This window comes from Thalassophryne amazonica, chromosome 4 (genome assembly GCF_902500255.1).
Source record: "Thalassophryne amazonica chromosome 4, fThaAma1.1, whole genome shotgun sequence".
Classification (NCBI taxonomy): Eukaryota; Metazoa; Chordata; class Actinopteri; order Batrachoidiformes; family Batrachoididae; genus Thalassophryne; species Thalassophryne amazonica.
This window is the reverse complement of record NC_047106.1, coordinates 105,247,954-105,265,979: the sequence shown is the minus strand read 5'-3', so window position 1 is coordinate 105,265,979 and position 18,026 is coordinate 105,247,954. Positions and strand designations below refer to the sequence as shown.

At 38.9% G+C, this 18,026-nt stretch overlaps 1 protein-coding gene across 1 annotated transcript; it reads right to left on the bottom strand.

Moving 5' to 3' along the window:
• Positions 1-1,408: 1,408 nt before the first annotated feature.
• On the bottom strand, positions 1,409-2,341 carry LOC117509002 (olfactory receptor 1-like). Its single transcript, XM_034168826.1, has one exon. It carries the CDS (start codon positions 2,339-2,341, stop codon positions 1,409-1,411), a length of 933 nt encoding a protein of 310 aa, XP_034024717.1.
• Positions 2,342-18,026: the final 15,685 nt, after the last annotated feature.

The window sequence follows — 18,026 nt, the reverse complement described above, 5'->3', positions numbered from 1 at the left end:
GTTTTGGAGCAACACATGCTGCCATCCAAGCAACGTCTTTTTCAGGGACGTCCCTGCTTATTTCAGCAAGACAATGCCAAGCCACATTCTGCACATGTTACAACAGCGTGGCTTTGTAGTAAAAGAGTGCGAGTACTAGACTGGTCTGCCTGCAGTCCAGACCTGTCACCAATTGAAAATGTGTGGCACATTATGAAGCGCAAAATACGACAATGGAGACGCCAGACTGTTGAACAACTGAAGTCATACATCAAGCAAGAATGGGAAAGAATTCCACCTACAAAGCTTCAACAATTAGTGTCCTCAGTTCCCAAATGTTGTTAGAAGGAAAGGTGATGTAACACAGTGGTAAACATACCACTGTCCCACATGTATCATCTTCCAGCTTTGGGACTACAGAGCCAGAACAATGGCTGATTCACTGCTCTGACCTGTATTACCCCTTGCAAGGAGAAATAAAATCCACAAAGGCATTTTCAGCATAATTTGATTCTTTATTTCTGATTTACAGCACTCACAGTTTTTGGCCAATAATTTTTCCACCACACACTTATTTCCTCAGTAATCATGAATTAACTGGGCCAATCAAGATATCACAACATTAAATAACACTGCTGCATGAATATTGCAGCAAGGACATCTTCGACAGTCCATGAGAACATTTCAGCCCATAACAACCCATATTCTTTGGTGTATTATTAATAAAATGCTCAGAACAACAGATACAGCCCTCCACAACTGCTAACAGCCACATCAATGGGTCTCTGAGGGACTGACATTATGAGAGTCGGAGGCATTCAGCTCAGCATTCATCACTCAAAGAGGCACACCCCAAATGTGCATAACTTTATGGCTTAAAATGTCTTAAACTCAGAAAAAAACTGTCCTTTGTACAGTTGTCATGGAGGGAGAAAATATCTACAGAGACCAAAACAGTTTTTTTGTACCAGGCTGTAAAAGTGTTCTGCTGTGAAGTTGGACATTTTTACATGAACTGAATGGGAACCTGGGCAGCACAGTGGCTCAGTAGTTCGCACTGTTGCTTCACAGCAACAAGTTCATGGGATCGATTCCCACCTGTGGCCTTTCTGTGTGGAGTTTGCATGTTCTCCTCATATTTGTGTGGGTTCCCTCCGGGTGCTCCGGCTTCCTCCCACATAAAACATAAAATCACAGACATGCACAGGGTTCAAAGACAAGCATGTTAGGTGGATTGGACATTTGCTTAAAGCTACATTATGTCGGATGTTAGGGTGTTTATAAGCATAAGCATTGACGGCCATCTGTTCATTGATGAGCTCATAAGGAGCCCTTCATATCTATATGGGACTTGGAAAAAACATGAAAGGAAACAAAAATATGACGAGACGTGATTTAATGCACTCTGCAACCTTAACAATAGATGACACTAAATCTGACACATTGTGGCTTTACAGACTTTCAAAAGAGCATTTCTTATTTCCTTTGTACACAGCCCATACACAACAGGGTTCAAAAGTGGTGGTACGAGAAATATTAGCATGCCCATTATTTTTTGCAAGTCAAGTGAGATATTTTTAAACCTGTGGGATAAAATTGTAAAAGTTGTCACAATCTCAAAAATGATGAATACAACCAACTGTGCAACGCACGTGTTGATAGCCTTTCGCTTTGTTTCTAACTTCTTTGTAAGCAAGCAGGTGATCAGAATCCTCACGTAGGAAAATGTTTGAATAGAAATGGTGAGCAACTGCATAATGGCTGTGTTAAGCAATCCTACAATGTTGTTTATTGTTGTGTTTCCACATGTGAGCTTCAGGAGCGATGGGTTATCACAGAACACATTCATAATAACAGATTTGCACCTGGGGAGCCTTGCCTGCAGAGCGAAGAAAGACACAATCAAGACAAAGTCGAGCCCCCAAATGAGAACAATAACACAAGCGACATTTGTGGGGGTCATCAGAGAGCTGTAACGTAAAGGCATGCAAATGGCAATATAACGGTCAATGGACATTGCTGCAAGAATGAACAGGACTGCACCACCATACATGTGGATCAAGAAGGCTTGTAATACACAGAGAGGATAGTAAATCCTGTTTGTCTCTGTCACAATGTCTGAAAGCACTTTTGGCAGCATTGCATTGATGCCTATCAGATCATTGAGAGGAAGGCTGAGCAAAATGAAATACATGGGTTTGTGAAGGTTCTTCTTCAAAATGATCAAAGTTAGCAAGATGACATTGCAAAAGACAACAAAAAGGTAAATAAAAATACCCATAAAAAATATTGGGTATTTTCCACCAGGAGGAATAATAAACCCATCCAGAGTTAACTCAAAGCCAACAGTGTCATTCTCCATTTTCCCCAAATTAAAGAAAGACATTCAACTGTATTACGAGAAACTAAGTCATTATCTGATCGCGTGAGTTGGACAACGTTTCTCTACTTCAGACTTCATCAAATGTTGGCATTTGCCCATCCCAGCTCTATATAACACAATTACAAAGTGTGCTTACGTCACCTTTTGCCTCTGGGACTGTGAATGACTTTGAAAAAATGAGTACAAGATTACGTAAAGTAATACCCAGGGTTAAACTACGCACTGCTAGTACAGACCTTGATCATTTGCAAATCTCTGGCTCCAGTGGCTATGATGTGGAGGAACTTTTTGGTGACCCCATGAATTCTCATGGGCACTGCGATAGACTGCAGTTCTGCCCAGGGTGTACCTTGTCTCACACCCTATGACTGCTGGGATAGGTTCCGGCTAACGGCTGACTGTAAATCTTTTCAAAACAAAGCAAATAATAATAATGCACCCCACCACATTGGCCAGGATGTGACTATATGCAGCAGGGAGAATTGTCAGGCAGCTTCTTCACGCAGACTGAAATTAAAAAAACAGAAAACGCCTTTCAGAAGGATTAGTGAGGGTATTCCACAGAGCGCCATTCCTTCCTGTTTCATCCCAAATAGCAAATTCGGCCACGATCATAGTCACTTCTTGATCCATCTTTGTCCAACTTGAAAAAAACGTGGTATACGTAGTAGTTCATTGACATCAGTTTTGAAATCAGAGTGAAATTTTTGAGCTGTTCAAAAATTTTGTCCCGATTTTCCACATCATTGCCAGTGCATGGTAATGTCATAAGTATGTTAGTTTTGTTATGGAACAATTGCCATGCAGTCACTGGTATATGATCATGCCCTTAAATAGAATGTCCACATCAGCAATATAGTACAGCAGATAACTGTAAGAATTGTTCAATTCCAGTTACAAGCACCAAAATTTGACTGTGTATACCTTTTGGTACATATCATAGAAAAATGTTAACCATTTGAATTTTCAATAGGGGGCCAAGTCAAAAAAAAATGTTCCAATCATATTGAAAGCTATACCACATTATGTGTCTGATCACAAAGATTCCAAAAAGGTATAGTTTAGACTTTCTATAACTGAATGTTCTGGAGTTATGGGGTAAAAACAGCAACAATGGTGACAAAGGTCATTTTCAGTTTGTACAGGGGTCAAAAGTTAAAGTTGCTCCAGTTTTGGCAAAATGTAACCCACATGACCTAGCACCCCCACTTCCTGTTGTGGTTTTATTTTTGCGGTTCATTTCCTTTATATATCCCTGCCCACTTTCACTTCCTCCTACTTGACTGTGGCTCCCACGGCTTGGATGTGCATGCTGCGCTACGGACCCACGCTGCTCTCTGCTGTGGCTTGTGTTGGCATTTTTGCCAAAAACTCTGACATCGCTGCATGAATCCTGGAAACCGCACTATGGTCTTCCTTGCCATATCATTAGTGATGGCAATTTCGAAGCCTCATGAACCAATGAGCCACTGCAACACAACTGGCTGAAAATCAACACACTGCTTCAACGCGTTTGATACAGTTTGAAGGGTGACATCTGCTGGATTGCTTTGACAACTACCTTGAGCGAGTGCCCTGACAAATGTTTGCATTAATTCATGACTGATGTGGTTTGTTCTTGAAAAATAATAATAATAATAAAAAATGTCCTATGTATTATTGTGTCTTTTTAATGTAATAGTCCCTACAGATGCACACATAATGGTTATGAAAGCCTTTATTATAGACTATATGTAGATTTGTGTTATCATTCCTCAAACTATATTTGAATCAAATGTGATGGGAAAAGTGAGAAAGGCATGTGTTTCTGCAACTGGTGCTTATGTTGCTGTAATTTGTAAATTAGAATAGAGGGGATAGAAGACGGTGATTGTGCAACTTTCAACAATTTTTATTCAAAAAAGAATAATTTCAATGGTGCTGGACTTTAATCGGCTCCTCTTCTGCCTCACCACCTCTCCAGCTTTGGAGAAGACCTGCTCACAAGACATTGATGTTGCTGGCATCGACAAATATTTTTTTGCCATTCTCTGTAAATTGGGATAGACTGCGACTCGTGTCGCCCAGTATCTGAGCCGGTTTTCTCTTCTGGAGGTAGGCATATGTTGGGTCAAACATTTGTAGTAAAGCCCTGAAGGCTTTGCTCTCCACTACAACCCCTGGCAATAATTATGGAATCACCAGCCTCGGAGGATGTTCATTCAGTTGTTTAATTTTGTAGAAAAAAAGTAGATCACAGACATGACACAAAACTAAAGTCATTTCAAATGGCAACTTTCTGGCTTTAAGAAACACTATAAGAAATCAGGAAAAAAAATTGTGGCAGTCAGTAACGGTTACTTTTTTAGACCAAGCAGAGGGAAAAAAATATGGACTCACTCAATTCTGAGGAATAAATTATGGAATCACCCTGTAAATTTTCATCCCCAAAACTAACACCTGCATCAAATCAGATCTGCGCGTTAGTTTGCATCTTAAAAGGAGTGATCACACCTTGGAGAGCTGTTGCACCAAGTGGACTGACATGAATCATGGCTCCAGCACGAGAGATGTCAATTGAAACAAAGGAGAGGATTATCAAACTCTTAAAAGAGGGTAAATCATCACGCAATGTTGCAAAAGATGTTGTTTGTTCAGTCAGCTGTGTCTAAACTCTGGACCAAATACAAACATGGGAATGTTGTTAAAGGCAAACATACTGGTAGGCCAAGGAAGACATCAAAGCATCAAGACAGAAAACGTAAAGCAATATGTCTCAAAAATCAAAAATGCACAACAAAACAAATGAGGAACGAATGGGAGGAAACTGGAGTCAACGTCTGTGACTGAACTGTAAGAAACCGCCTAAAGGAAATGGGATTTACATACAGAAAAGCTAAACGAAAGCCATCATTAACACCTAAACAGAAAAAAACAAAGTTACAATGGGCTAAGGAAAAGCAATCGTGGACTGTGGATGACTGGATGAAAGTCATATTCAGTGATGAATCTTGAATCTGCATTGGGCAAGGTGATGATGCTGGAACTTTTGTTTGGTGCTGTTCCAATGAGATTTATAAAGATGACTGCCTGAAGAGAACATGTAAATTTCCACAGTTATTGATGATATGGGGCTGCATGTCAGGTAAAGACACTGGGGAGATGGCTGTCATTACATCATCAATAAATGCACAAGTTTATGTTGATATTTTGGACACTTTTCTTATCCCATCAATTGAAAGGATGTTTGGGGATGATGAAGATGATAATGCATCTTGCCATAGAGCAAAAACTGTGAAAGCAATCCTTGCAAAAAGACACATAGGGTCAATGTCATGGCCTGCAAATAGTCCGGATCTTAATCCAATTGAAAATCTTTGGTGGAAGTTGAAGAAAATGGTCCATGACAAGGCTCCAACCTGCAAAGCTGATCTGGCAACAGCAATCAGAGAAAGTTGGAGCCAGATTGATGAAGAGTACTGTTTGTCACTCATTAAGTCCATGCCTCAGAGACTGCAAGCTGTTATAAAAGCCAGAGGTGGTGCAACAAAATACTAGTGATGTGTTGGAGCGTTCTTTTGTTTTTCATGATTCCATAATTTTTTCCTCAGAATTGAGTGATTCCATATTTTTTTCCCTCTGCTTGGTCTAAAAAAGTAACCGTTACTGACTGCCACAATTTTCTTTTCCTGATTTCTTATAGTGTTTCTTAAAGCCAGAAAGTTGCCATTTGAAATGACTTTAGTTTTGTGTCATGTCTGTGATCTGCTTTTTTTCTACAAAATTAAACAACTGAATGAACATCCTCAGAGGCCGGTGATTCCATAATTTTTGCCAGGGGTTGCATTTTGAACGGTTGTGCATCTTCCACAACATAGTCTACCAGTGCCTCATCCAGATCAGCTTGTCTGCCTTTAATGGAAATACGGTATGACATACTTAGCTATTTTTGTTTAGAGTATGTTTTAATCTTGGATAAAGAATAAAATATAGCTTACATGGCCTGATTCCTGCTCCAGGAGCAGCAGGAACACCAACAGAAGCAGCAGCCATTGATGTCTCGGGATGTTTGGACCTCAGGTATCACAGCATTGAAGACGTATTGTTACTGTACCTCAACTCTTGAGCACAAATCAAGCACTTGACCTTTTGGGAGCTTATTAGATCAAAGTGCTCCCAAGCAGTTGATCGTGCTCTTTTTGGAACTGGCTCCTCCATGTCCCTTTCTCACCACTACTCACTCTCTCTCTCTCACACCTTTCACTTCAACAAAATCACAGCTCTTCAGTCACTCAGCTCAGTCTCTGATCTACCTATAATATATAGTCTAACCTATGTTGATGTACTGTGTGAATAAATGTTGTATATGAATGGATGCCTGCTGTGTATGGTGTGTGTCTGTCTATGTTAGATGTGTATGTAGCTAACTATACTAAATGAACTCTAAACTAGACCTAAATATAAACTAATGCTTTCCTTGGCTCCGATTCACGTGGTAATTGGCAATAACAGTGTCGCTAGCAATCTCCTCCCCTCAAAAATCCACGGTTTGAGCTGCGATTCAGATCTCATTTAAATACTTGGCGGGTCGTATTGAAACGCCCAGATTATTCGAATTTTCCGCGAAGCTCGACACATGGTGTGACGCAAGGAGGCCTCGCTCGCAGTTGTCACGTGATAGGGGCATGTTCGAAATGCTGCTCACTGACACTTCTGGTTCAAAAAGCATGATGCTGTGTCGAGCAGCCTGACTCGAGCTTAACATCACTACATATAATCTGCGGAACATCCTCCCCCTGGTGAGTCTGTTGACTTTTTTGTTTTCGTTATATTACAGTGATATGGGTGCAATGCTAATTCACTAATTATGCAAACAATACTACAGATATATGGTTTACAACCTCCGGACACTCATCCCGTGCTGTTGGAAAACACCCTTACTCTCCGGTGAGTGAATCTGCTCCCTAATTTTGATGCATCTTCAGTGTTTTGGTGCGGCAGGAGTTTGTGTGTGTCTATCTTGTGCTAAGCTAATGCTGAAGTAGCATTGAGGTAGCTCCTGTCAGCACAGCCAAACATGTTTATATTTAGTCCTTATTTTTTTATTTATTTATAAAGCCAAACCTCTTGGCAAAATGTTTTGTGATAACCTTACTACCTCATTTGTGGAAGGCCTGGTCAGTATGCCAGCTTTTGAAACTTTTGGATTGAATGCTCAGGTGACTTTGTTTGAATTGACTTTCACCCAATTCCACCAATTGAACTATGCTGCGCAAAATTATTTCTGAACTTTGAATATTTAATTTATTTGCAATGCATGATTCATTACCAGTAATTTGTTTTTTGTGACACTCTACTAATTCAAGTCATGTGGCCTGCTTTCAGGTCAGGTTTTTTTTTTCCTTGCTAGAATTCTTTCTTCCTCCACTGGATGGCGAGCCACCCAGTCACTGCCAAACCACGGTAGGAATATTCACTCTATTTTTTTTGTCGAACCAAAAACTGGATTTATGGACTGTGAAACTCCAGTGGGGAATATTTGGAACTGAACTGAAATACAAAGACAGAACTTTGGGAAAACCAACTTTGAAAGAACTTGAAAGAAAAAAAATCTTGAATGAATGGTATTTTGTTTTGGCTATAGGCCATTGCCCTGGTTTATGAATTCTACCTTTTTATTCATAACATGAAATATGATGAAATTGTGTATCATACAACACATTTATTTATGTATGCATGGTTATGAAATATCCATATGGCCCCATACCTTATTTATTTCTACACATGTAAACTGTATTACAAGACTTATAATAGACATCTTCTTAAAATCACTCCTTTTGTCTGACTTTTGTTCCCACACCTTGGCTCCATGGCTGAACCTATTTCTGTTAACTCTCATACTCTGTCGCAGTCGATTACGCGCTTGGCATGGCGCGTAACATCTGGTGAGCCAGCCAGGAGCCATTGTGCATGAACAAAATTATTGATAAAGTCCCAAAACCCAGCCATGAGGTGGACTACAATTCATGGAAATCGACTTGTTACTTGCTGACCTCACCCTTTCAGCTCTTCATGTCACACGTGCATCATGGAGAGTTTGCTGTTGCCAGCTGCCAATTTGATAAAAGAACTTGGGCCCAATACACTACCCACAGTCTTCCTCAAAGCAGCTGTCTATGTATCTGCAGAGGTTGCAGCTAACACTCAGCACTGTTGTCAGAAGAGGAGGTATCCCAGCTACAGACAAAAACAAACATCTACTCAAACAGTTCTGCTGTGGTTGCTGGGAAACTTCAAATCAAATCAGATCAAATCAATTTTATTTATATAGCGCCAAATCACAACAAACAGTTGGCCCAAGGTGCTTTATATTGTAAGGCAAAAGCCATACAATAATTACAGAAAAACCCCAACGGTCAAAACGACCCCCTATGAGTAAGCACTTGGCGACAGTGGGAAGGAAAAACTCCCTTTTAACAGGAAGAAACCTCCAGCAGAACCAGGCTCAGGGAGGGGCAGTCTTCTGCTGGGACTGGTTGCGGCTGAGGGGAGAAAATCAGGAAAAAGACATCCTGAGGAAGAGAGCAGAGATCAATCACTAATGATTAAATGCAGAGTGGTGCATACAGAGCAAAAAGAGAAAGAAACACTCAGTGCATCATGGGAACCCTCCAGCAGTCTAAGTCTATAGCAGCATAACTAAGGGATGGTTCAGGGTCACCTGATCCAGCCCTAACTATAAGCTTTAGCAAAAAGGAAAGTTTTAAGCTTAATCTTAAAAGTAGAGAGGGAGTCTGTCTCCCTAATCCGAATTGGGAGCTGGTTCCACAGGAGAGGAGCCTGAAAGCTGAAGGCTCTGCCTCCCATTCTACTCTTACAAACCCTAGGAACTACAAGTAAGCCTGCAGTCTGAGAGCGAAGCTCTCTATTGGGGTGATATGGTACTATGAGGTCCCTAAGATAAGATGGGACCTGATTATTCAAAACCTTATAAGTAAGAAGAAGAATTTTAAATTATATTCTGGAATTAACAGGGAGCCAATGAAGAGAAGCCAATATGGGTGAAATATGCTCTCTCCTTCTAGTCCCTGTCAGTACTCTAGCTGCAGCATTTTGAATTAACTGAAGGCTTTTCAGGGAACTTTTAGGACAACCTGATAATAATGAATTACAATAGTCCAGCCTAGAAGAAATAAATGCATGAATTAGCTTTTCAGCATCAGTCTGAGACAAGACCTTTCTAATTTTAGAGATATTGCGCAAATGCAAAAAAGCAGTCCTACATATTTGCTTAATATGCGCATTGAAGGACATATCCTGATCAAAAATGACTCCAAGATTTCTCACAGTATTACTGGAGGTCAGGGTAATGCCATCCAGAGTAAGGATCTGGTTAGACACCATGTTTCTAAGATTTGTGGGGCCAAGTACAATAACTTCAGTTTTATCTGAATTTAAAAGCAGGAAATTAGAGGTCATCCATGTCTTTGTCTGAAAAACATTCCTGCAGTTTAACTAATTGGTGTATGTCCTCTGGCTTCATGGACAGATAAAGCTGGGTATCATCTGCGTAACAATGAAAATTTAAGCAATGCTTTCTAATAATACTGCCCAAGGGAAGCATGTATAAAGTGAACAAAATCGGTCCTAGCACAGAACCTTGTGGAACTCCATAATTAACCTTAGTCCGTGAAGAAGACTCCCCATTTACATGAACAAATTGTAATCTATTAAATAAATATGATTCAAACCACTGCAGTGCAGTGCCTTTAATACCTATGGCATGCTCTAATCTCTGTAATAAAATTTTATGGTCAACAGTATCAAAAAATGCACTGAGGTCTAACAGGACGAGCACAGAGATGAGTCCACTGTCTGAGGCCATAAGAAGATCATTTGTAACCTTTTGTTTCTGTACTATGATGAATTCTGAAACCTGACAAACTCTTCAAATAGACCATTCCTCTGCAGATGATCAGTTAGCTGTTTTACAACTACCCTTTCAAGAATTTTTGAGAGAAAAGGAATGTTGGAGATTGGCCTATAATTAGCTAAGATAGCTGGGTCAAGTGATGGCTTTTTAAGTAATGGTTTAATTACTGCCACCTTAAAAGGCTGTGGTACATAGCCAACTAATAAAGATAGATTGATCATATTTAAGATCGAAGCATTAATTAATGGTAGGGTTTCCTTGAGCAGCCTGGTAGGAATGGGGTCTAATAGACATGTTGATGGTTTGGAGGAAGTAACTAATGAAAATAACTCAGACAGAACAATCGGAGAGAAAGAGTCTAACCAAATACCGGCATCACTGAAAGCAGCCAAACATAAAGATATGTCTTTGGGATTGTTATGAATCATTTTTTCTCTAATGCCACGTTCACACCGGGCGCGACGCGAGCAACTGCAGCCACAGGTTGCCATGTAATCCCTATGTAAGGACGCGTTTTGGCGCCAAACCACGCAGCGTGACGCGATGGAGGCGAGTGAAGTGACGCAGGTGAAGCGATTTTGAGCGTTTTGCGCATTTGTGGCGCGATATTGCTTCGCCTCACGTCGCGCTGCCCTCCTCCCCAAGTTCAAAAATCTGAACTTTTTCATCTCGTCGCGCCGCGATGACCAATCAGGGACTGAATATGTGGTGACGCAGGGGAGCGCTGCGCGGGCAAACTTCGTTCATGATGGAGGAGAAGCTCATCGTTGCTCTGAACGCCAGGCCTGAGTTGTACGACCCTTCAAACTGTGATTACAAAGACAAGTACAAAAAGGACATTGCGTGGAGAAGAGTCAGCGAGGAGACTGGACTGGAAGGTAAGCTTTGATTTTTTTTTTTTTTTTTTTTTTTTGTAGTTTGCTAATGGCTTTAGCGACTTTGTTCTTGGCAGATCCATGTAATAATAGCAATACTTTTCACAATAAATGATACAAAGTTAACAATAGCCACATTATTGACTGATTCTGCATCATTTCGAGCAACGGGGACCGGCGGGGGAACAATGTTTCGTGCTGCGCGCGTGAACGAACGAACCGCCGGTAATTTGGAGTTGTCTGGAGTTTATTCTTGATGTGGATATGTTCAGTCTCTGGCAGTCTGCTGGACTTATGTTCTTTTGTGTCATTTATTTAACACAATTATGACAGAGGGAGAAAGCGAGGAGCTGTCTTTTTTTCACACGTGCACGCGCGAACGACTCGTCCGTGAAAATAAATTTATTAACTACACGGATGTATAAACAAGTGGTGACTGGTTTATCGGGGGCATAATGGTGACGTCACATTATATGCTGCCCTCCAAATCAATCACTATATTTATATATTGACCTCCAAAATGAGAGCCGCTGTTCCATAAAGTCAAATTATTTAATGGCTAATCCTCTACACTAATCAAAATGATATTATGTTAATTGATAGTGTTTACAAAAACAAATCTATCTTAATCTATTTTCAGTGGAAGTGTGCCGCAAGCGGTGGAAGGGCTTGCAGTACACATACCTCAGGGAGAGAAGGATGGAGACGGAGGCCAGGAAGAGTGGGGCAGCAGCACACCAGAGGAGGAGATGAAGGTTTTCTGGTGTCCTCTCATTCCTGACCCATTCGTGGCTCCCCGGCCCACTACCAGCAACATGGGCAAGGTCCAGGAGCCACAAGAGGCCCAGAACCAGGGCCTCCCTGTTGGGGAAGTGTCGTGACACGGACCCACAACAGGGGGCGTTAATGAAGGGACAATGGAATAGCCAAAAAGTAACAATTTAACGTTGTGAAGATGCACAACGTGAAACAGACAGATACAAATATGTGTTATATCAATCCAACAAAAGGTGACGTGTGGCAGGCTCGAAGATAGGAGACGTCCGGTGAGAGAGAAGCCGGAACCCACACAAGCCTCACCACCAACGGACCTGAAGAACACCGGAGCCGCCAAGCCCTGCGCCCCAGGTAGCCACTGTCTTCAGCAGTCAGACCCGGTACTGCTGGCAGAAAACAGAAACAGTTCTGGATGAGTGTGAGTCCGCACACTCAGTAATCCCACAGTCTGTGTTCAGTTAAGGAGGGAGAACCTCCACCTCCAATCACACACTCGTGCAGCTCCTGAGATAACCACTTATCTGAGTGGGGTGTGAGGCGAAGCCGTCGCAGTCCACACCAAACGCCAACTCCGCAGACAGGGTATCCGTCCCAGGAAAACGGCTGCAAAAAGAGATCAGACTAATACTCGAATTTTAGTCAGCAGAGAAAATTACCTGTATGGTAGACGATTTCTCGGCGAGGAGGTGGAGTTGCAGTCCGGTCTTTATAGTGGTGGTGATGGGTGACAGCTGGTGTTGATTGATGACAGCTGTCACCTCCAGCGGCTCCAACGCCCTCTTGTGCTTGGAGCCCGCACTCCAAGCAGGGCGGCATCTGGTGGTGGTGGGCCAGCAGTACCTCCTCTTCAGCGGCCCACACAACACTCCCTCCCTCATCCACCTTGGACCAGGAGTCAGAAGGTACAGTGCAACCAAAACATGTATTTTAACATGTTTTTTAAAGATGTCCTAACATTATGTCCTGTCATTAAAGAGGATGATGAAGAGCCCAGGACCTCTTCACTGCCTGAGGTCCCGTCAGGCTCAAATGACCCTGGTCCTTCTGGTGCTGCTGCTGCGCCCACTCCCCCGGTGTACACTCCCACAGGTGTGTGCTGGTTATAATACAATCCACCAATCAATGTAGTTTTTCTTTGTTTAGGGCTGTACACACTGTAGAAATTGTGGGAAATCTAATTTAAATTTTTAAATTTTTCACAGGACAAAGAAAGAGGAGGAGAACCAGACCACAGGAGGAGCCTTCTGCGGTGGAGGCTGCCATTTTGGCAGCTCTCCAAAACCGGCCGCCACCACCTCCCCCTCCTCCCCCTCGGGAATTTAGTGCCATGGAGCATTTTCTCCTCAGTTTAGCTCCATCTCTTGAAAGACTGCCAATTTATGAGCAAGAAATCGCAAAACTGGAAATTCAGAAGGTTATAATTGATCATTCCACATTTGTGCTTAATTTGGAACATTCGGCCCCTCAATAGATTTTTTTTTTTTTTTACAATATAAATTGGCAGTTTTTCAAGGGATGGACCTAAACATTATCTCCATCCTTCTCTCCCTACCAGCCTGTCTCCAGTTCTTTTTGTACTTAGTATATGCAAGTATGTTTCAAGTATACTTCTAGTTTGCTTTTTATATACTTATAAGTACTATTTTTTGGTAAGGGGTGCCTCTTTACCACCACCTACTGTGCAAAATACAAAACAAAAATGAAGTGACAAAAAACCCACAAATGGCTCCTACACTCCTACACTTGTGAAGGAAGAAAACAATTACAAACAATGAAACATCATAGGAGCCACAAAGTCCAATCTTCTTTGTGCTTCTCTTCATTGTGTTCCTCTTATGTTTCTCTTCTTCACTTTCAACCATTTTGGGATATGGGCAGGCTGTCCACACTGGCCAAGTGTCAGAGAGTGCAGTGTATATAGATCCAGTCCCCTTTGGCAGAAGGTTATCCAGCATCACTTCATGATCCTATAAAGCTTCTTAGAGAAGAAAGAGCTTGTAATCCAATATTTTCTTTGCAATGTTGAAAGCATGTGGTTTCTGCCAGTATGGCCAACTTGTTGGTGTATATGTTGCAAGATGAGATTGGCTACATGTTGACCTTAGGAAAGTATTACAGGATGTTTCTGTTCTTTAGGTAAGGCCGCCCTGCTGAGTCTTCCACCCACTTGCAACAAACCATCCTTCCACACAGGATCTAGTCTATAAGTATCATTGCCTTTTCTCACACTTGATGCGCCACTCTCCAAAAGGGATATTTCTTCCTTGCATACAGCACATTGGCTGAAATGAATAATGGCAGATTCTACTCTAGAGAGGTCATTTACAGTTTTTTTTTTTTTCTTTTTTCTTTAATATTTATTTCATTCATTTAAAAGAAAAACAGAAAAGCAAAAAACAAAAGCACCACAATACCAGAATGAAAAGGAGCAGAAAGAAGAACAAGTCTTATGATTTCTGCCCCTTTTAACAATACAATCTTTCAATATACAGCATCATAGTCAACATTATTTAACAGATTGCATTTCTTTAACTTGTCACATACCACTGACCCATTTCATAATTATGACCATTAATTAATAGATTACATCACTGACAGGTTACATTTAAACTTAAGACACTCCAAACATTATTAACAGTTTACTTTTTTTTTTTTTTGACTTTCTTGCAGCCCACTGACTTACTTCATAGTTTCATACTTACTTAATACATCTAATTTAATATGTTTTTTAAATAATTTAAGCGACCTTAATTCTTTAATTTCTTTATTAAGATTGTTCCATAATTTGACACCATTTACTGCAATACTCCTTTCCTTTACTTTGGTTCTAAATCTTGGTTTTTTAAAGACTTCTATTCCTTTCAATTTATAACTACTTACTCTTTTTTCAAACATATTTTGAATGTTTGTTGGTAAAGTATTTTATTAACTTGGTACATCGTTTGTAATATTTTCAAATCAACTAAATCATGAAATTTAAGTACCCTATACTTAATAAACAATGGATTAGATGAATCTCTAAAACCACTGTTACTAATCACTTTTAAAGCTCTTTTCTGCAAAATAAATAAAGGTTGTATATAGGTTGTATATGTTGATCCCCAGATTTCTACACAGTAAGTTAAATATGGGACAATCAATGAATTGTACAATGTTAATAAACCATAACTATTTAATGAATATTTTACTTTATGCAAAACAGCAATGGCTTTCGCTATTTTTCCTTTTATGTAATTTATGTGTGACTTCCATGTAAGATCTTCATCAATCATGACTCCTAAAAATTTCATTTCTTTTACCCTTTGTATATCCATTCCATCTATTTGTAATGACACATTATTTTCTTTCGCTCTATCATTAAACAATATGAAATTTGTCTTATTAATATTTAGTGACAATCTGTTTATATCAAACCAATGTTTAACTTTTTCCAACTCTGTATTTATCACTTGTGCTACTTCCTGTATATCTGATCCAGAGTAAAACAGCGTTGTATCATCAGCAAATAAAATGCTGCCAAGCACATTGGATACATTCACAAAATCATTGATATACAAAATAAACAGTTTGGGTCCAAGTACCGATCCTTGTGGTACTCCATAAATAATGTTACACAATTCTGATTTGGTATTATTTATCTGAACAAACTGTTTTCTATTTTCTAAGTAGCTTTTTACCCACTGATGTGCAACACCTCTTATTCCATATTGTTGTAACTTGTGGAGCAATCTTGAGTGGTCTATAACATCAAAAGCCTTTTTCAGGTCAATAAAAATACTTACAAAATAATCCTTATTATCTATTGTTGTTGATATTTTCTCTATTAGTTCCATAATTGCCATAGCTGTCGAATGTTTTGTTCTGAATCCATACTGAGCATTATTTAAAATATGATGTTTCTCAATAAATTTATCCAATCTTGTTACAAAAACTTTTTCCATAATTTTAGAAAACTGTGGAAGCAATGATACTGGCCTGTAATTAGAAAAATTATGTTTGTCTCCATTTTTATATAATGGGACTACCTTAGCAATTTTCATTTCATCTGGAAAAACCCCAGTTGACAGAGACAGATTACAAATATAAGTAAATGGTTCAATAACAATTTCTATTATACTTTTTACAGTCATCATGTCTAAATCTTCATGGTCAGTTGATCTTTTGCTTACACAGTTTTTTACAATATTTCTTATTTCATCTTTTTCCACATTGTCCAGGAAAATACTATTGACCGTATTTACCAATGTACATAATTTATCTTCTATTATTGGTTTATTTCCCACCAGACTTGACCCTACATTTGAAAAATAATCATTAAACCCATTTGCAACTTCTTTTATATCATATATCTCTTTATTTTCCTTAACAAAGTAATTTGGAATAGTTTCTTTCGTTCCATCACTATCAATCACACTTTTTATAATTCCCCATGTTACCCTCATATTATCTTTACTCTTATTTAGTTTTTCACTGTAATAATCTTTTTTTTGTTTCCTAATTATTGTTAATAGTTTATTTTTATATTTTTTGTATTTATGTTCTGATTCCTTTGTTTGCAATTTTAAAAAGCACCTGTATAAATAGTTTTTCTTTGCACAAGCATTTTTTATTCCCTTTGTCAGCCATGGTTTATTTACTCTTTTCTTACTAATTTCAATTAATTTACAATTTTTATTGTATGATTTCATCAATATTTTCATAAATGAGTTATATGCTACATTAACATCACTGACATAAACTTCTTCCCAGTTTTGATTTTTTAAGGTCATATTTTAATGCCTCTAAGGCTTTTACTGACTTATCTCTTTTAAAGTTTATATCAGTTTTTTTGTTGTACCTATTTTTATATTTAAATATTGAAAAAATTGGTAAATGGTCGCTAATATCTGTCTTTAAGATCCCATTCTTGATAATTTCATCTGTTCTGTTTGTAAATATATTATCAATTACCGTTGCACTTTGCGATGTAATTCTGGTTGGTTTTGTTATCAAGGGGAATAACCCCAAACTATACATTGTATTCACAAAATCACTTGATCTTTGGCAGCTGGAGCTTTCTATGTTAATATTAAAGTCCCCACACATAAAAAGCGTTTTGTTTTTAATTTGATGGAATAATTCAATTATTTTATCTGTAAATTTCACAACACAAGAATCTGGTGCTCTGTATACACAACTAACTAAAATATTCTTAGATGTTTCATGTACAAGTTCCACTGTTACAATTTCTATGACATCATTCATAATTGTCATTTCTTCAACAATTGTACACATCAGATCTGTTTTTGTATACAGAGCAATACCACCGCCTTTTTATATCTTCTGTTTACAAAATACAGCTCATATCCCTCCATTTGAACTTCATCCATGAGATCATCTTTAAGCCAAGATTCAGTGATTGCAACAATACTAAATCTATTTTTAAACTGATTTAAATAATCTTTTATTTGTGACATTTTACAATACAAGCTTCGACTGTTTATATGTATGAGTGACAGGGTATCTTCTGCAATTTTTTCACTATTCAGCTGTTCTACTGTATAATACTCACAACCAATCGTTTTTAAGTCAAATATACTTTCATCAATATTAGTGTCTATGTCATATATTTTATCCTCTGTTTCCATGTTTGATCTGATTTTTTGTTGGTCCAATTACCAACAGATGTTATATTTGATTGTCTATTCAGGTCTGTATTTCGTAAGGTCCTCCATGTTTTTGATTTGTATACCGTTTGTTCCTTCTTTCACTCTAATCCACACCCTACAATTCCAGACCCATGTAGCAACAATATGTTTCTGTTTTCTTAGTAGTCTTGCTTCCCTAGCAATATCTGCATTTTTTTTTGTTAGATGCTCATTTATATAGACACTCGTTCCTTTCAAATTCTTTGCCTGTCTTAATAACTCATATTTATATTTTCTGCTTGTAAATCGTATAACAATGTTAGATAGTTTATTTTTTCTATCTTTAGTTGGAATAGTATAACAGTCTGATATTGTATCTTGATGGATGACAACACCTTTTTGATATAAAAAGTTTGTAACTTGTTGTTCCAATGATTGTCTTTCTTCAGGTGGTGCATTCTCCCCACTGGTTC